This window comes from Callospermophilus lateralis, chromosome 10 (genome assembly GCF_048772815.1).
Source record: "Callospermophilus lateralis isolate mCalLat2 chromosome 10, mCalLat2.hap1, whole genome shotgun sequence".
NCBI classification, from domain to species: domain Eukaryota; kingdom Metazoa; phylum Chordata; class Mammalia; order Rodentia; family Sciuridae; genus Callospermophilus; species Callospermophilus lateralis.
The window spans coordinates 12,393,138-12,413,640 of NC_135314.1; the positions used below are offsets into that span (position 1 = coordinate 12,393,138).

Below are 20,503 nucleotides of genomic sequence, written 5' to 3' on the forward strand. Positions count from 1 at the left end.
TTTTTTCCCTCTGTCTTTTAGTGTTTTCTTCAACTTCCATCTAAATGCAACTGTAGTTTGAGAATAACTGAGGTTCCTTTGTTGCCTTCCATTTCTCTTTTGAGATTCTTTGAAAAGTAAGAGAGGGTAATTGAAATCACCCGATAGCAACCTGTTTCTGTGATCCGATGTCATCATCTTACAGAAACAGACTAAAGTGACCAAATGACTTAAGTGTGCAGGGCTAGTTATGACCACCAATGTGGGGATGCTGGCCTTTGTTTATCTCTCTGACTAAGCCTGTCATTTTATACCTGTAGCTAAATGTTGCATCCTCTGATTTCGGGTTTTGGGGGCAACTTTGTGTTCCATTGCACCCCAGGTTGATGTGGGATAATTAATGCAGATGATCTTGATGGGAGATGCCCATTTCCTTTTTTTCTGGCTGACCATTCCCTTCTGTTTTTCTGTCCCCTCTGACCCTCTCCTCTCCAGGTTTTTGGCACATTCTCCCAGACTCAGATGAGATCCTGATGGCCACGGAGCAGGAGGGCAGGTGCTGACACCTTCCCCAGCCCCAGCCCCAGCCCCAACCGCCGACATCACTTCCAACATCAATATCTAAATGCCACAGTGCTCTTGGGGCAAGTTGGGCTGGGGACCACTGTTGCCTTTTAAGGTAAGGTTGCCTGTGTGGATTTGAGCCTCTGTGTGTCTGCACCAAGTACAACTGCTTCAAAGGCGGTGGGACAGTTGCGTTTTTATCACAGTCGAAATTGCTGTGTTGTATGTAGCTCATGGGAAAAAGAATCTGGAATCGCTTCCTTGGATTAGGGTTACACCCATCCAACAAAGCAAAAGCATTAGACCTAAAACAAAAGGAAAAGACCAAGCAGGTACCTATGAGATCTTTTATTCCCCTGTGAATTGCCCTCGGGATGTTTTATCCCTGAGTTTCACCATCTTTATATTGGATTATGTTTGAAAAAGGCAAACCTAGCTTCAAAATCCATCCTCAGAACAAGGATATATTTTGTTTCTGCTTAGGATAATCTTTAAAAAGCACAAATAAGCAGTCAAAATAATAATCTTTTCTAAATCAAAGATCATCTTTTATTTGTTGTAAAACTTTCTTGTTTAGTCTCTTGGGTTAGAGGTATTTGTGTGTGACTTGGCAAAACTCTATTCATGGGTTGTAACGATTTAGCAAAAACTTTCAGAACTTAGTCTCAGTTTAATCTTAGCTCTTTCCCCCTCTGCTTCAAGCGCAACATCCAGTAGGGAAAAAACAGGCTTGAAACCAAGACCTCCCACTAGAATCTAATTTTAAATTTGCAATCTGTTGTCTTGTGATTTTTGCTTCAAATTTAACTTTGAAATAAATACATTCCATCCTTTCTCCTGCGGCTTCAGAGGTCTGTTTTCAAGTCAGAGAAGGGTAATGATTACATTTATTTTAATAGGTTTTTAAATACCTCAGGGGAATGAAAACTGATATTATTAATAATTATAACTTAGATACATCATAACATGCCTTATGGCTGGATCTCACTATCTTTACCAGCAACAGAGAAACCTTGACTTCATGCTTAACTTTTGTGTTGAATATGCTGTGAATTGGATTATCTGGCTTAGCACTGAAATCTTATGTTTTTTATATTTGGAGTTCCCTTGTTTTAAGGCAATCTCAATGATGAAAAGTCCTCCCCCAAATTAAAAGTTAAGGAAATTTAGGTTATAAATATGATAATAAGACCTGGTCTCTGCCACAGGAAGATTATAATAAAACAGAAAGGGTCAAGGTCACCCTGCCACGGATGCAGTGAGAGGTCAAACAAAGTGCCATTGTATTCTTGAAATAAAGGCTGTAGCTTAGTGGCAGAGCGCTGTCTAGCACAGGTGAGGCTCTGGGTTCGATCCTCAGCAACGTATAAAAAGTAAACAAATAAAATAAAGGTATTTTGTTCATCTACAACTAAAAAAAAACAAATTGAAAATATTAAAAAATAAGGGATTAATTCCAAGCCAGATAGTGTATTCTTTATCTTGAGTACTTTCTCCAGGCCATCTGTCTGGAGCTTAGGTTTGGAGACACGCTTTCATAGCTGTGGGCATAGTGCCTACATCCTTACTCTCTTTAATGGGCCAAAACAAAAGAAACAAATTCAGTGACTCAAAACCTGTTAACATGTTTTGCCTGTTTTTTTTTTTTTTTCTTTCCTGAAAAAAAAAAAAAATGAATTGCATGTTTGGTTTAGGAACTTTAGAAATTTTTTAAAAAAGAAAGTATTGTGAAAATTGAAATGACCCAAAAGCACTTTATCCAGAATAGTCATTTTAAAACTTTTTTCACAGATTCATTGCATGTGTAGGTATGGGAAATATTTACTTATTCAAAATTTAACCTGCTTTGAGATTCGTATCTTGGAAATGCATCTCAAATGTAGGTTTTCACTTGTTGATAGGAGAAATTTTGCTCCACTGATGTTGGATCTCTTTTCCATTATTTGCAAGATCATCTTTTCCATTATTTGCTCTCAAATATGGCAAGTATTGGTCCAAAGACCCACAGGTTGGCCTTTGGTCATGGGGACTGCTCCTGTTTCTCTGCTGTGGTGTGGAGCATCATCCTGTGTCTGCTAGGGGGTGCCACTGGAACCTTGGGTTTCTTTAGAGAATTAGACATTCTGAGCCATAAAAATATTAATTCAAACCTCCTTAGTCCTCAAGGTGATGCAGTTATTTCCAGATTCCATTTTATTTTTTTTTTCTTTTCCTCCCGCTTCTCCCCCTCAACAATCTGCTCTTGCTGACGGATTTTCCTTTGCTCTCTGTGCCTGCAACTTTGACCTGTGAGGTGGCTTCCTATTTATTGGAGTGCTTTCTCATGCAGTACTGAGAAAATATAACATTAGATTGATTTGGAAATTGTAGCATACATGTTACATCTGGGATCATATACGGTTTACCTTTTTATTCCCTAATATAAATGATAGCTCAAACTTTTCCAAGTTCAAGTTTTTTGTAGGAGGGAACATTCCATCATGGCTAATAGATTCCCAGATGATTTTCTCAAGTTAAGAAAAGGCCTATGGGCTCATAAACAGGCTTCTACTTATGACCCAAACTTTGTATGTTACCTTTCTTTTTCATATGTGTTCTGTTTCTCTACTCGTGTCATCATTGATGTTCACAATGATCCTTCATACACATTGCAAGCAGTTAAGTGTTTCAAGAGTGTTTACCTTTATTCAGGGAGCACAGTTATAACAACTGCTTTAAAAGTCTGTGTTGATAATTCCATTATCTGGGCCACTTTGGGGTTGGCTTCTACTGTCTTTATCCTTGGGAACTGGTTAAATTTTCTTGGTTCTTTGAAATGCTTTGTGGACATTTCAAATACTATGTCATGGGACTCCAGGTCTGTTTAAAACCACCTGGAGAATATTGATTTCGTTGTTTTTATTTTTGTAGGCATTCCACTCACCTGGGTTCAGACCTGAAGGTCTGCCTCATCATTGGTGGCTTTATGTTGGTTCAGATTTCAAAGTCTCTGCTGTGTTGTTCTGGGTTTGTGCCATTCTTGCATCATCAGGGTTAGTCTGAGAACTGGGCTGTTCATTCTCAAGGCCTCTGCCATCTTGCTTTGAGTCAGTCCCATGCATGGGCATCTGAAGAATGAGTCTGGGCTGTGTGTGGACTTACACACAGCACCAGAGGATTTTCTTTTTCTTTTTTTTTTTTTTTTTTTTTTCAGTTCTCTTTTCTCTGACATCCAGGTGTCTGGCTTGCTGGGATCTTTCTCAGTTCTTCTGGGCAGAACAACAGGGCTTGTCCTGATGGTTTTGCTTCTTGTTCCATAGCTATACTGGTGTCCACCCTTGGAGCAAGCCTGGGTGAGGAATTGGAAGGATAAAACAAGAAGCTACTATTGTAAGAGTAGTTCTTTGAGTTTTGACTCTCTTCCTCGATCTGTCTGCTTTTGTTTACATTTTGTCTAGCATTTTTAGTTGCAGTTATTGGAGGTGAGATAGGCCAGGGTAGTTTAGTCCATACCGCTGGTGCTAGATATTAACAATTCATTTTTGTTCACTAATTTATTAAGACAAAAGCTCTATCCCCAGGTAATCTGCCAGACTGCGGCAGTAATCAACTCACTGTGGACCATCAGTGTATGTTTGCTTTATATTTCCTGATAGCAATTCACTAGAAGGTGTTCAATAAATAAGTATTTCTTATTGTTTGATTCATGGGAATTACATTAGAATGTTCTGGGCATCTGAAGAATGAGTCTGGGCTGTGTGTGGACTTACACCCAGCACCAGAGGATTTTCTTTTTCAGTTCTTTTTAGCCAAAAAGAAAGGGCGGGGGTGGAGGGTGGGAGCAGATGTGTGATCCATGTACTTTTTCTTCAGGAAGAATCCTTACTTTTAAACTGACATTTCATTTGGTCAGAATATGGCAGTTCATTAAGACTTGGTTGGTTTGTTTTAAATTTTTATTTAAAAAATAGTTACGGATTCAAAGAAATTTTTTACAGAAGGGGTAACCATCACCCAGTTTTCTCCTTGTGTTTGCATCTTGCATAATTATAGTAAAGGCCTTAGCCAGGAATTTGACATCGTTTCGATTTTTGTGTGTATAGTTCTCCATCATTTCACTACATAAGGCTGAAACATCCTGAGAAATCACCTCCTACCTGGTGTACGTGTGAAACACCCTGACTAATCGATGTCGGTGCATACTGATAAAGTTCCCTACGGGGCTTTGTAGCTCCTTCTCTGTGTGTTGAATTTGATGGGATTTAAAAACTACATGTAGTGTAATTACTCACTGAAAAGTCTAATTCACCCCTGGAACAGAGAGATCCTGGTGCTGACAAGCTGGGCAGAGACACGCTCACCCTCTAATCCTTGGTCTCTGACCCTAGGACTTCTCTGTGATCTCTCAACCTTTTGATCCCCCTGCCATTTTCGATGTCACCTCTGCTCCTCAGGCCGCTGTGTCCATCCCCTCATTTTCCTTAGATCGTCTTGGGGCTGCTAGTTCTGCCCTAGCCACCCTGACTCTGGGGAGGGGTGGCCTCTCAACCCTCAGCCTGATCCCAGGCTTCTGCAAGGCAGCTCCAGAAGAAGGTGGAAGAGAGGAACTGAAGGCAGGCATTAAGTGGAACCAGACCGGAGCAAGCCCTTAATTTCCCCTGAGGTGACGGGAGGCAGGGCGAGGAACATGGTGAGCAAATATGAACCGTCAGGCCACTGAAGAACATTTTGTCATTCATTCACCCAGGGTGTTTTTCTCATTGAGCACCTACTACTTTTGAGGCTGAGTTTCAGCCACTGAAGATGCAGCAGGAAACAAGACAAGTCAAATTTTCAGCCCTCCTGAAGCTTAGTTCTGGTGGGGAAGAATAGAAAATCAAAAGACAAGTCACTAAACTCTATTGTGTGTTATTATACAGGCTAAGAAAGAAAACAGAAGAGGAGGGATAAGAAGGGTTGTTTTCTGCAGGAGATGCTGTCACCTTAGAGAGGCCAGGCCAGGAAAGATCTCCTCACAAGGTGACAATTGGGTGGATGAACCTGGAAGGAGCGAGACAGATGCTGAACAGGATGAGGGCTCTAGTCAGAGGGAGGAGCATGAGCAAGGGCCCTGAGGTAGGCCAGTGAAGCCTGAAGGTAGAGCACAGATGAAAAAGGAAAGTCTAGAAGTCAAACTCGAGGTTTAAATACTGAAAGTTTTCTTGCACTAAAATTTTGTTCACTACCTCCAATTATCCCTGGAATGTGAAAGCTACCTGGGACCATTAGCAATCTATAAAAATATTTTCATGTGTATGTGATTTCAGAGCCCCCTATGGATGTTCCCTACCGGACCTTTCCCTAACCTTTCAGGAAAAGCTTTCAAATTAAGAGGTATTCCTGCAGCCCCCTAGAAACTTATTTTTCTTAAGTTTCGTGGCTTTAAACTTAAGGCTCACTGTACTTAGGTCATCCCCTGAGAATCTCTCTTGGTAAGGATTTAGGAGATTTGGCATTCGTCTCTAAATTCTTGTTCTGAAGATGAAAGTGGCTTCCTTCCTACCTTGGCTGCCTGAAAAGACTCTTGCTACTAAAAATGCTATTAATATTACGGACTCGTCAGTGTGATGCATGGAGTGCTGTAATTCTTGAGGGTTGGGGCCATTTCCCAAGGAAGTCTCTTCTGAGGCTTTTAACGTGATTAGTTTTCTGTTGGCAGAAATGAACCCAACCAGAAAGTTGCTGAAAATATGTCTGTCAATTTATATTAGCAAACTTCTGATATGTGTGCTTGAGGAGGGTAAATCTGAACAAGTTTGAGGTGACAGTTTTGCCTGTTCTTTCAGTCAATTTATCTCACCATTATTTTTTCCTCTTTTCTTTGGGGGATGTATGTGGCGGAGCTGGGGATTGAACCCAGGGCCTTGCATGTATGCACTACCACGGAGCTACTGCCCAAGCCACCTCCTCTTTTGAATGTGATTCTCAGAATGGGGCTCTGACTATCATTTATTCTTTTATTATTTGTTGGCAAAACATAGTTACATAGCCATATGTAGACATCTTAATTTATACATTTGAAAAATCAAGAACTCTAAGAAATCGCTCCTGGCCTTTAGTGTTACGGAAATGTGTATTTATTTGCTTGATTTGTAAAAAGACAAATGTGGCCCATGCTTGTCTTAGGAGTTAAGATAAACATCAGTGGTCACAGGTGGACAGTTGATTTTTTTTCATTTTTTTCTATAATGAGTTTTTTCCTTTGCTTCTTAAACATACTAGCCAGAGAAGCGTGAACATATTGCTTTGAAATGTACTTTCTGCTACCAAAAGGGAGATTCTCTTTATTGGAAAGTTCCCTCTGAGAATCCTATGATGTGTGGCCTAGTAGGGACTATTCCAGCAGAGGAATAGCTTAACATCTGGTGTCTTTATGAATTACCTCTGAACTCACTGGAACAGTAAGGGGAGGTTTTCCCTCCCTCTTGCCATAAATTTTATTTCAGTAAAGTTGTGCTGTGAGACCTTAAACAGCATTTAGACTGAGTAGTGGAATTTCAGAGTGATTCCTGAACCAGTATGAAGGTATGTTATCGTCCAGTGTGTTTTGCTCTCTCTGCAGTGGTCACCGCAAGTTCTTGTGCCTTTTACTTTCTTGTTTATTGCTTTACCTCCCCTGGCTGATTATCAGTTTCATGAGAGTGAGGAATGTGTCTCTGCTTTGTCTCTGGCTTCTTGAACGTGGTAGGTGCTTGGTAAATAAGTGAGCAGTCATGTAGCTGGTTAAAATAATGAGTTCAGAGATATGCCCTCCTACTCTGTCTTCCCTCTTTCCTTCCCACTGTGTTCTCGTATTATCATGGGTGTATTTGCTGTGGAGGGACAGACTTGTGGAGCAAGGAGAAGTCATGGTTGTTGAGCTTTGGAGACTTTATTCTTTGCTGCTGTTTATAACAGAATTGTGCTATTGGGTCAGCAACAGAGACTTGGAAAACAGTAAGGAGGGATTTGAGTTGACCTGGATAGCCCCAAAAGACAGACTGGATGATATTTAGTGGTTTTATAATGGGAATTTCTGTTTGCAGGGCACTCTGTACCAGATTCATGTTTGCAGGTTGGATGTGCTCCCGGAACTAAACCCATTAGTCTGATGCCGAACAGGGCTTTTATTTTGTTTTACCCATCCCTCTCCACTCCACACAATACCTTCATTTTATTTATTCATGTGGTATTGGGTCTCGAACCCAAGGATTCACACATTAGGCAAATGCTCTACCGCTGAGCCCCAGCCCACACCTCTGAATTTTTGTTTGTTTGCTTTGGAATACAGACCTAATTCCAAACAGAAAAATCCTCCTTTGGTAGATACATTGGTTTGAACTTTAGGGTTTTCAACTTATTATATGAGTAGAACTTTAAGCATATAATCGTGGATTTAGGAATAGAGGAGTTGTCAGCTGTATAGAAGAGGCACTCTGGGTGTCCCTGGGCATCTGCCCTCGGGGGACAAATCTAACACTCTAAGGATCCTACTTAGGCACCTTTCACATCTCCAGGGACAACATCAGCAGATGATGCTAGTTCTCATCTGCAACCAGGTAAAAGTCCACAGAACTGCCCCGGGGCATGTAAGAAGTTGGGTTGTTCATTACCTTCTCCCCGCAGCCAAGGTGTTTGCTCGCCCTGCGTGCTGTGTTCGGACTCTACCTGTTCTAAAAGTAACTCAGTTATCCCCTCTGTTCCCCCTCCCCCTTTGCTGCAGACCATAAAACCATGGGAAACGCAGAAAGTCAGAATGTAGACCATGACTTTTACGGAGAAAAGCATGCCAGCTTGGGGCGCAAGCACACGTCGCGCTCGCTGCGCCTGTCGCACAAGACGCGGCGGACCAGGCACGCCTCCTCGGGAAAGGTGATCCACAGGAACTCCGAAGTGAGCACCCGATCCAGCAGCACCCCGAGCATCCCCCAGTCCCTGGCCGAAAATGGCTTGGAACCCTTCTCCCAGGAAGGCACCCTAGAGGACTTCGGGAGCCCCATTTGGGTGGACCGAGTAGATATGGGCTTGAGACCCGTGTCTTACACCGACTCTTCTGTCACACCCAGCGTAGACAGCAGCATCGTCCTCACCGCAGCCTCCGTGCAAAGCATGCCAGACTCGGAGGAGAGCAGGCTTTACGGGGATGACGCTACGTATTTGGCTGAGGGAGACAGGAGGCAGCATCCCTATACATCCAACGGGCCCACTTTCATGGAGACTGTGAGCTTTAAGAAGAAACGCTCCAAATCTGCAGACATCTGGCGGGAGGACAGCCTGGAATTCTCACTCTCTGATCTGAGCCAAGAACATTTAACAAGCAACGAAGAAATCTTGGGTTCCGCGGAAGAGAAGGACTGCGAGGAGGCTCGGGGGATGGAAACACAGGCAAGTCCCCGGCAGCTCAGCACCTGTCAGCGTGCCAATTCCCTGGATGACTTGTATGCTCAGAAAAACTCTGGGGTGACGGCAAACGGGGGACCGAGGAGCAAATTTGCGGGCTATTGTCGGAATTTGGTGTCTGATATTCCTGATCTTGCAAACCATAAGATGCCACCAGCTGCTGCCGAAGAGACTGCTCCGTACAGTAATTATAACACACTTCCCTGTAGGAAATCTCACTGTCTTTCAGAAGGTGCCACCAACCCACAAATTAACCATAGCAACAGCATGCAAGGCAGAAGAGCCAAAACAACTCAGGTAAAGCGATTGAAATCTGTTTCAATATTTGGGAACCCATGCATGACTCTTGAAGTGCATGATTTTGCTCTTAGAAATTTCCCAACCTTTTAAATTGGGCTTCCCCCTATTTGCTTGGTGCCTACTGTCCTAGAGTGGCTTCCACTTCACCTTTCTGTAGCTCTGTGGATAAGGGGTGGAGATTATGGAAAGTGTGTATATGTATGCTTCTGTGTGTGCATGTGCCTGTGTGTGGGTGCCTGCGTGTGTTGGGGTGTGTGTGTGTGTGTGATGTGTTAGGAATGAGAATGAAGCTGACAAGTTCAAACTGGGAAACTGCCTCTCAACTCACTTTTTCAGCAGCATCCCGCTGATCTGAGCTGTCTTTTAGCTTGGTCCTTTCTGTGGACAAATAGGCATGGTGCTTTGTAGGCACTCAGAGCTTGTCTTCACTGCCGCAGGTGGGAATTTGTTTGAAGGCAGCTCATTTGAAGAGGGATCTTTAATTCAGGGCGGGCTCTGGTCACTTGACAGCTTCTCTCTGGGGTTGGCAGGCTTGCTGTCTTACCAGGAGCCATTTCAATTTCCTGTTCCTTGCGATGCTGGCCAGCCCTATCTCTGGAGGGAGGTGTAGCGGAAGGAATAACATGGGTGGGTTCCAGATCCTCCTTTGCAGCCAACTTGTTTGACCTTGGGCAAACCCTGACTTCTAGTTGTTCTTCTGAAAAATGGGATAAGGATGCTCAACTGCCCTGCTTTGGGGTCTAGTACATAAGACAGTGGGTGTGGACACATAATTAAAAGATTTAAGAAGTGTACTAATGAAAGGAGGACCTGCTAGCTTAGTTGGCAATGTTACTTAACATTAGATAATATCAAGCAATCCTGTACATTTTGGTCATTTTCTGGTACTATTTTTCCTTGTGGGGGAGTTCAGGGAATTTTGGATTATGTTGAGGTGGGGGGAAGTGACATGTCGATTGTGCTTCAGGTTGGTCATTGAGTGAGAGACCACTGCAGTCAGCACCTGCCGTGCACAGTAGGGGTGGCACTAGGCTTTCAGAGCTACAAGTCTGTTGGCACAGGGGTCTAAATAGAATGGGAAAATGGTGAAGGGCATGGGGGAGCTAAATGAACTTGACCTTAGACCATGTCTTCATGTGGACGAGTATTGCTGATGGTGTCCAAGCCACATTCCTGGCTTTACCTCATCTTACCTGGGTAACTTTGGGCCAGGTATTCACTGTCTTGAAGCCTTAGTTTCTTCGTCTATCAAAGTGGGGATGCCAGGGTTTGGAGTGGAGCCCAGTGGTAAAGCATTTGCCTAGCATACATGAGGCCCTGGATTTGATCTCCAGCACTGTGAGAAGAAGAAGGAGGAGGGTAAAAATGACTTTCAGGGAAAATGGAACAATTGTAAAGTGTAGTGACTGGTATTCAGGAAAGCAGGCAGGGGGAACTTGCTAGATTTGTACTTTCCATCATTGTTAGTGGTGCTGTGTGGCCTGATAGACCCAGGGTAGTTTGGTGTTTGTATCCAAATCTAAGAAATGAAGTTGATAAAAAGAGTGAACCCGAGCTTCAAAAAACTCAGCATGGGGGCTGGGGTTGTGGTGCAGTGGGGGAGCGCTTGCCTAGCATGTGTGAGGCACTGGGTTGATTCTCAGTACCACGTATATAAATAAATAAAATAAAAGTCCATTGTCTACTAAAAATATATATATATATATATTAAAAAACAACCAACTGAATATGAAGCTTATATCTGGAGGCACTGCCTGAATTTTAACCCAGCTCTTTTCTGAATTGGGACTATAATGATGGAATCTATAGGATAAGCCCCTGTGGTCCTTTTGCCTACCCTGCAAGGGTTACTCCTGAGAGGTCATGGAGATGGGGAACCTATTAAAAGGTCCCCTGACAGGTACTGAAGGGCCATCTTGAAGGCTTTGTGAGATTGCCTCCCTGACCTTAGGATTAGGGAAGGGCACAGTGACATAGACCGTTAAAGCTGGGACATCACCTTTGCCTTTCACTTTTACCTGGAGCAATGCTAAGTTAGCACCTGCTCTGTGTAAGATTAAAGAGGGGTATCCGGCTGTCCCTGTCTCTATGGTTCTAACTTGGGGACAGCCAGACCTCTGCTTGCCCCCATACCCAGCTGGCTGATGAGGATATGAGCCTTTTAGTCATGGGTGCCCATGAAAGAGGGGCAAAGCTAGGCAGTTCCCCTTCTAGATCCGGTCCCACTGACTGTTCTCATGTGTAATTGCTGTATGACTTCTCCATTCCTTGGCTTGCCGCCTTCTAAAATTGTTAATATATGGGAGTGAGATCATCTAAGTATAGTGTCTCATAAGTCAGTGCTTAATGTAATGCAAAGTGCAATGGACTAGGAATCCTAAGAAGGACAATTTGCATCCTGGCTCCACTGCGTACCCACTGGGTGACCTTGGGCAAGTCATTCTATCTTGTGGATTTTTCTCTGCCCAGTAAGATTGACACCGGCCTCCAACAGGGCCATTAGGAGAACCTAGTGGGATCGCATACTTGGAAGCCTTTTGCCGAGCGTATAAAATGAACGGAAGTATTATTTTCGTATTGACTTTATATGTTGAGCAAGGATCTTTAATGACTTGAAACAAACCACAGAATTATGCACAACACTATCCATCCACCCACATTTCCTAGTCTAAGTTTGAGCCCACTGTGTTCCAAACAGTGTATTTTAAGAGACAGTGGGTGTGGAAGCTCCCTTGAAAAGTATTCTTTTTTTTTTTTTTAAGTTTTTGACCTAAGGGACCTCTCCAATGAGCTTGAATCATAGATATTAAAGTCTCCTTGTCTGCTCTGGTGATGTAGTTGAATCCCTTCAAGTCCTGACAGCAATCTTATTCCCCTCTGAGAAAATCCCTGGCAAACATTTGGCCCAAGAGCATGGCCTCTCAGCCTGGAGAAAATACATTGTATCCAAAATAATGTGAACAATTTGATTTGATTCAAAAATGATCAGAAAAGAGTTTTTGGCTCTTCTAACTGTTTTTGTATTTGTTCGGTAGTTGGATGTGTTAGTAGGTTGTGTTCACCCTTGAGTTCATATTTAGGTCTTTAAAGTGATGTGTATTATGTGCCAGTGTCTGGTACACAGTTCTTTGTTTAACCACGTATCTGACCTTGTGTGTATTTTGTGTGTTTGTGTTTGTGTGCACACACACACACACACACACACACACACCATGCATGTAACTTTGTGTTGCGGGTCTGTGTGAGTAAAACCTCATACTGTTTGAAGCAGAATTTACTTGTATTGATTTCTGTAAAAGCAGATAACAGGTTGCCTCTTGGCATTTAACCTCCATGGATCTCAATGCCCCTTAAAGGAAGCTGATGGAAGGACTCCAGGAGGGAATGAGTGGAAAACTTGCAGCACAGTTTGTTGCACTGAATACGGATGCTCAGTAAACAGTGCTTATTAGTTGTGATGGTGGCGTCTGACTTAATGTTTCAGAGCCCAGCTGTTCTGTAGCTCTGAGACTTTCAAAGAGTGAGTTGGAATAAAACAATGCCATCTGATGGTGCAACCCTCACGCAGCCAGGTTTTGAGTTTCCAAGGGAAGATTTGGCTTAGAGATTTGTGAGGAGAGCTTCATTCACTTGGGAGATGGAAGAATGAGGCCCAGCTGCATTGAGCCTGTCTCAAGGAGCCACAGTCTTGGGAGAGTTGCAAGGGAATGTGAGCCAGGGTATGATCCCTGGGATTAGTATTGTGAGTGTGACTGACCACAGTTTCCAACACTTCATTCAGCATTCCTAGAAACGCTGCCCACCATTGTATGGAGTGGGAATGGGATAAGGCAGAGCTCTCAACCAGAGCTTAGGGACTCACTTCAGCCTGATTTCCTGTCACCAACTCCTTGGAGGGACCTCATGGGTTACCTGTCCACCCAGCCCCATTGCTTTCCAGAGGAGAAAGGGTTCAAAAGAGACCAGGTGACAAGGTTTCCCAACTGTACTAAAACCCAGGACTTCTGGCTCTATGCCGGCTGCCTTTTCCCCAAAGGATACCCCACATGGTGGCACCTTCCCTTGTCCTTAGACTTTAAGATCAATATCTTCAACTCTGGTATAGAAACAAGAATGGACTTGTGGGCTGAAAAGGAAGCTCCTGTCCACTCCTGTCACCTGAAACAGTGGTTATAAGGAGAGATGACCAGGACAGCTCTAGAAGAAGCCACACCAGATGCTAGCTTTGTTTGATCTGTCTGTGATCCTGTTGAACAGGACAAAGGGTGCAGTGTTAGCAGAAGAGGATCTTGAGTTCCTCCCCGAAATTGTGTTTATTTTTTAAAATTTCATATTCTTTGACAACTTATCTGAAATGGCTCAGAAATAAGTTTGTTTCCCAAGCTGAAACTTGGCATCCACATCCAAGTGATTCTTAGCTTTTGTCGTAGATTGCTTTGAGAACTGGCTAAAGGATTTGGACCTTTTCCTGAGAAAAACACATGGACCACCCTTTTGTATAACAACTCAGGAGGCCCGGGGGTCTCAAGTCCACCTAGAGCTTTCTAGTTAAGAGCCTCACATTATTTTTTCATGAAACAAAGTATTTTCATGTGAAATCAATTTTTAAATAATCCCTCTCTTCCTTTTCTTCCTCTATTTTTGTTCAATGCCTTTCCCCCCCCTTTGCTATTTTTTGCCTCCCTCTTTATCTTTCTTTTTCTGGCATGTAAATTAAGCAATGAGATTCTTATTTTGAAAACAAGCCCATCCATTTTCAACAAGAATAGCTGTGTCTTTTGCCAAGATCTTTTTCAGGGGTGTGGGTGGGTAGGTAGGTAGTTGAGAGATAACTTATGTCAGCAGTTTTCAGACCATTTTTTTTTTTTTTAAAGCATTTTGGACTCCAAGAAGCTTCTGTTTATGCAAGTTATATCTGTAGATATTTATCACCATAGTAATTGAAATAGAAACATAAAAAATGCTTATTGATTCATTTTAAATGAACATTAGATGTTCTCATAAATATCTTTTTTAAAAAATATATTTTTTAGTTGTAGATGGACACAGTATCTTTATTTTTATTTATTTATTTATTTTATATGGTGCTGAGGATCGAACCCAGGGCCTCATGCTTGCGAGGCAAGCGCTCTACCACTGAGGTACAACCCCAGCCCTCACATAGATATCTTTTAAAAATTTTTTTTTTTAATTGTTCTCTAAAATTTACAAGAAATGACCCGGAATGAGAGGCACTGTTGTGTATTTTTGTGATCTCTGTGGCCTCTCTTTCCAGGAGCTGTTGGTAGTGCCCGTGTCTGCTGTGTGTCCGCTGGCTTGCAATATGTTGTTTGGCTGGACTAGATGAGCAAAGTTCGCCCCTTACACAGGTAGTTGGAAAAGCAAGGTGTTAGGGATTCTCTGAAAGTATCTTAAGGACTCCGGCTCCTACCCAAGAACTGCCCATTTATGCTAACAGTTTGAGAAAGTTTAGTCTTTTAAAAATCAAATTTTTGATTTAGTACACAAGTCAAGGAAAGTCTGTGCCCCTCAACTCAAATTGTGTCACAAGGTGTAAGTGTTGGTTTTGTAGCCTAACCGGTGCCTGAAGTTCAGAGCCCTCTGAGCAGGAACACGAGACCCTCTTGGATAGGACCATGAAACCAGCCCACTATGAGGGGCTGGCAGGGTCTCCATGGAGCCCAGTGGAGAACTTAGGAAACACCTGACAGGCTTTTCACTTTGTCTCTTGGGTCACCCATTGGCAGAGTATCTTGCCGAGGTCATAAGATAGCCCTCTAACTTATCTCTCTTACTTTCAAGAAAGAAAGAAAGGAAGAAAAACATTTAAATGAATTCCGGTTGCATCCGTATAAGACATAATAAAACTGGACGGCTTGAGCGTTGCAAATTTAAGCTTTACAGTTAGGACTAATTTGTCATCGCAACTTTGGTTGCGCGTGAGCTGTGCTTGGCGATGACTAAACCTTGAAATCAAACTAAAATGTTTTCCATGAGAAACTGTTTTCCTTGTTTTGAGATTGTGGTGGGAAATGAGCAGCAGTTAGTTCATTCAACAATTATTTTTAAAGTGCCTACCCCATGCCAGGTGCTATTCTTGGCACTTGGGATGTGTCAACGAGAAAAGATCCCTCAGCTCACGGAGCTAGTTGTGCTGAAATGGGGGTGTATGGCAGAGGACAGACAGCACCACAAGTAAGACGTGTGCAGGGGAAGGAAGAGCAAGGGGCGGTGGGAGGGTGGGGGGCAGGGGGAGGTAGTTCCAGGTAGGGGGCTCAGGGTGGGCCTTTGGGGAAAGGCAGACGAGGCTGGGACTTGGAGGAAAGGAGGAAGGAGGCTGTAGATTTATACAGTAGGAGGGCGCCTCACACATTTGAGCAAAAGCAGAGAAGCCTTGTGTGACGAAGTAGAACTGGGGATGGGGAGAGGAGATGTTTAGAAGTTGACGTGGCTATTGGAGGAGGGAAAGAGAAGGTGCAGAAAAGGAGGAGCATGACTGCTCCTGAGAGCAAAGAGGAATGCTCTGGAATGAGTCCTTCAGTGTCACTGGTGCAGAGGTGCATCCAGAGCTGAAGCTCCCATGCTGGGCTTTTGGGGAGGGTTTTGAATGACAGCCCGTGTGGAGTTCTTCATATCACTCTTGGAAGACTTCTCTGGCTATGTTGTGGGGGGTGGATTAGTAGAAGGAAGGTAGTGAGAACAGAGAACTCATTGCTGAATCAAGGATGTGGCTCCAGGAGGGGACTCAAAGGGATTGGAAGTGTAACGTATGATGGGTTAGGAAGCAGAGGAATGGTGATTACAAGGGAAAAGCACATCCATGGAAAAAACAGATGAAGGGAGAGAAGATGATTCATTTGACTTGGACATAAAACACTCTCCAGTTAGAAGTTACCTGAAGCAACATTTCAAGCCTTTGCCAACTTAACTTTGGAGTCCCTTTTTAGTAACAGCAAGGATTTCAGTTTCAGTGGTTGGATTGAGAGAAACTGTGAGTCACTCCCATTGGGAATCATTAGAGAAGGAGGAATGGGTGTTGGAAACAGAAAAGGTTATGGAGATCTTGCCTTGGGAAAGCAGAAAAAGGGAAAATAGAGCTGGCTTCCTATTTCTAGCAAATCAGACAGGACAATGGTTAGTAATAATGTAGATGGTGTCACCATTTTCTTTTATTGTACTGCTTTATGGATTTAAAAATCATTAAAAAGCGTCATTAGTATGAAGCTCACGCTTATGCTCCTTCTGTTTTCCCCACGAGACTTTATTTTCCCCAGATTCCTCAGCCCTTCTTCCATGTTAGCACCAGAAGCTTGGAGCTGAGGTCAGGCAGTGCCTTCCCTCCAGTGGCTCAAGTGTTAAGTAAGGCTGAAGGTAGAGATGATGGTAATTACAGTTGGCGTTTATGAGTTGCTTCTGTGTGCTGAATACCAGTCTAGACACTTTTCCTGGGTTACACAGCATCTTAAAAAGTGTCTTAAAAGGTTGACCATTTCCCATCCTCATCGTACAGATGAGCAAAGTAAGGCACAGAATGGTGCAGAATATTTTACCTAGAATTGATATTTCTACTGAGATCAATATAGGTATGTGAGTAAACCAAGGGCAATGCTGAGAACCAAAGATGGGGTGTGTGGGGGTGTGTGTGCGCGTGTGTGTATGTGTGGGAGTCTATGGGTACACGTGGGAGGAGGATTCTTACATTTTGGTGATAAGAAAGAGAAAAACAAGAGGAGGAACATTTTAGAATTTAGTAAAGCAGAAATAGTTCTAATTTAAGGTTTTTACAGTTCAAAATTTCCTTGCCCCACTGAAATTCAGTGAATTCTCCTACATTATATTTAGCTTCTCTGCACAGGTATGTTCAGGCTAAGCTGGATCCCTTGGGGAAATTAAGGTGATCAAAAAGCAGTTTTTAATTGCATTTGACTTGTGACTATAAGTGACCAATTGATTCTGCTGTCCCTGAATTGTCCCAGAGCCCTTGCACTTTGTAGTTAATTACCTTTCCACAATTGTGTCTGCATATCAACACAGAAAATCTTCTCCCTGGAGTACTTATGTTTGCAAGTCTCCTGTGGAAACATTTGAGCCTCGCTACAATGTATCACCAGTCCATATTCTGGCTGGGTGACCCTCCAGTTTCCAAGGCAGTGTAAACAGGCTTTGATTTGGCCTCTTGCCTCCCCAGTTTACTATAGGAAGTCATTTGAGCATTTGCTACCCAGCTTAAATTACTAAGAAGACTCTTGCCCTGCAGCTCTTGCATGTTTGGGGCTACAGCTGGCCACTTGTACATCCAGGAGGGAAGTACATACATTCATTTTGAGGAACTGCCAGTAGAATGGAAACTGGTGAGTGCTCTGAAAATCTGATTTGAGAGGATTTGTCCCGGAAGAGCAGGACTTAAGAACCTTCCCAGCCCATGAATGTTCATAATTGGAAGGCTCTTCAGTGGAGCATTTCTAACATGGAGAGTTTTTTTTTTTAACGCAGTTTTCTGGAAATCTCTGTTGGGTCATGTACCATATTGGGGGACTGTTTCTGTTTGGCTAGGATCTTACCACTTCTTTTGATTTCTTCTGACCCCCCCTCCCCCCAAATGCTGAGGATTAAACCCAGTGCCTTAGCCCATTCAGGACAAACGCTGTACCACTGAGTTCACACCCCAGCCCTCCTCTGATATTTTAGGTCAAAATTCAGTATTTGGCTAAATAGTTGAGGACAAATCAGATGCCGAGTCCTTTCGTTTGGTAAGAAGGAACATACCCTGCCTTTGCTAGGAAGACTGCAGAGCCTCTCCCGTGACCTCATCACGGGCATCAGTCTTCTGTATTGCTGGAGGTCGAGAAGAGGTGGGAGGTTGACAGGTGCTGTGGGTATGGGGAGAATCAACGTTCCCTGTTGTGAAATGTCCTGGAGGTCAAGGTAGATAGGAGGAGGAAGAGCCTTCCAGAAGTTGACCACAGAAAATGTATGTCACAGTGAAGGAAAGAAAGAACAGTGTTGAGCAGTGACCCTGGCTGGGCCCTCCCATTCTCCACACTAGGGGATGGGCTTCTGGATATTTGGGACAGCCAAGCTTCATGACTTCATAAGATTTGGGGCAGGGCAGCAGGCATCTGCTTCCCAGTGGGTTGGGTCACCTATCAGCTGGGGGATGTGTGTGGCCAAGCCTGATTAACCACTTCTGGGGATGAGGTGGAGTCGTCCTGGGTCACAGATCCCAGAGCATTGCCTAGCATCATGCTGCGTCACATGTGCCTGCTCAGCTGTGGCCAGCCAGCTTCCTACCTGGAGGAATCCCTTCCTGGCCTAGTTTGATGGCCATCTCAGAGCTGAACACACACAGCCTGGGCCACTGCATGGTTACCGTGACAGTGGCATGAGCAGATGTTCAGATGTGAGACAGAGGTGAGTGTCCTCAGAGGCCTTAACGCTTTGTTTACATGGTGAGAGGTTTGGGGGTATTCTGTAAAGAGGTGAATGGTTTGTAGGGCCGTAGGAACCTGTAAGAGAGTTGGCCTGGTTGAGAGTTGGCCTGGTTCCCTCCACTTTCAGCATTTAGCTCTTTGCTGGGTAAGTCAAGACAAATGGATGGACCATTACCCAGTTTTTCCTGGGAAATCCTAGAAGGCACTGTGTAACCAAGAGGAGGGCAGGGAGCTGAATGTTTAGGCAAAATCTAATCAGGTACTCTACCATGGGACTGCCATACAACAGTGGGAAAGATACTCAGAAGCACAGGTGCCAAACTCTAGTCTGCCACCAGCCAGATTTATGATTTCCAGTATTCTTATCTGTTAATCGGGAGATGTCCTTGTAGTGTTCCTTCTTGTTGTGGAACTCTGGAAATTAAAAGATGCCTAGGGTTAATTCTCACCTGCTTTGTACTTAAGTCTCTCTGATGGACTAGCAATGCTGTCTGTGTGGACTATATTTTTCCTGTCTCATAGAGAAGCCTCGAACCTCTTTGCATTTCAGAGAAGAGCAATTATAGCTGATTCCTTTACACATACCTAACCCTCATCAGGGAAGGGTTGAGACATATGAAAATGAAGCCAGAAGTTTGGGAAATTCACGGACTTCTTATCTTCCATGACTCATGGTTATCTATAATCAATGGTTGTCAAATTTCCTTATTGTCTTATATTAGAAGGGAAGCATATGATAAATGTCCTGCTAGGGAGAAATGTGGGTTGATAACAAGTGTTTTCCTGTTTGTATAGAGGATTTTTACCAACTGGATCTGGTTCTTTATGACCATTTATGGTTGTAAATAGGCACAAGAACAGATAGCAAAGAGATGGGACCAGCAATTACAGGATGTATTAGCCCAATTGTCATGACTAAAATAAAACACCTGAGGCTGATTAATTTGTAAAGAAAACACGTTCAAGTAGTTCATAGTTTTAGAGGTACAAGAGCATGATACCAGCATCTGCTGCTTTAGTGGGAGCCTTCTGGAAAGTCATGGTAGAAGCCCACATTAGAGAGCACATGGCAAGAAAGGAAGCCACAGAGATACAGGGGTCAGGCATACTTTTTAATAACAAATTGCTGTTGCAAGAATAACTCAAGAGACTAGCATTAATCCTTTCCAAGGGTGGTACCCCCAGTGACCTTATTGTTTCCTACTGGACCCCTCCTTTTAGAACTTCCACCAGCTCTCTCCATTGTCACAATGAGGACCAAGCTTCCAAACCATGTCCAAATCATAGCACAGGGTTGAGTCCCCTTAAGTTCCTATTAACTCCCAGAGGTCTGAACTCTACTTGAAATGGACCCAGTCCTCAGAAGCTTGTCCAGATACACCCTGCTACCATTCCACCGCCCTTTCCCACCTTTCCCCAGGTCTGGCTCTGCACCTCTTTTAGTTGCTCACTTAGAATTTTTCATGATGACCTTTGAACAATTCTAAGTTGGAACAACTAAGTAAGACCCATGGAGATGTGGGCACGGCCCCTGTCTGGGCCTTACATGGGGCAATATCAGTTTGTGGCATGGCTCTTTGGGCCCAATTGCCTTTCAGCACAGACTGGCATCCAAAGCATTTCTATTTATGACAATCCAGAATATCCAGTTCATTTTAACACGTTTCAATCATAATTAGTTAGTTTTTAGTAAAAGCTCCAAAATTGGAGAATCATCAAACTGTGTATTCCTTTGCCATCCCCTCTGTGTCAGACTTATTCCTGCTGTCTTCCTTTGATGAAAGTCAGTGTCCTTCCTTATCCATACGACTGTTGGGTCGTCCTGTCCAATA

The 20,503-nt window shown here is 43.4% G+C and overlaps 1 protein-coding gene across 3 annotated transcripts in view; it reads left to right on the forward strand.

The window, feature by feature from the left end:
- The window catches only part of Tiam1 (TIAM Rac1 associated GEF 1), a 362,213-nt gene that overhangs the window by 230,670 nt on the left and 111,040 nt on the right, over window positions 1-20,503 (forward strand). For all 3 annotated transcript variants that reach the window (XM_076867146.2, XM_076867149.2, XM_076867147.2), the window contains 2 exons: window positions 475-658; window positions 8,264-9,237. In XM_076867146.2, coding sequence (XP_076723261.2) covers window positions 8,275-9,237 — 963 coding nt within the window. In that variant the 5' untranslated portion in view covers window positions 475-658; window positions 8,264-8,274. The remainder of the gene's footprint in view (window positions 1-474; window positions 659-8,263; window positions 9,238-20,503) is intronic.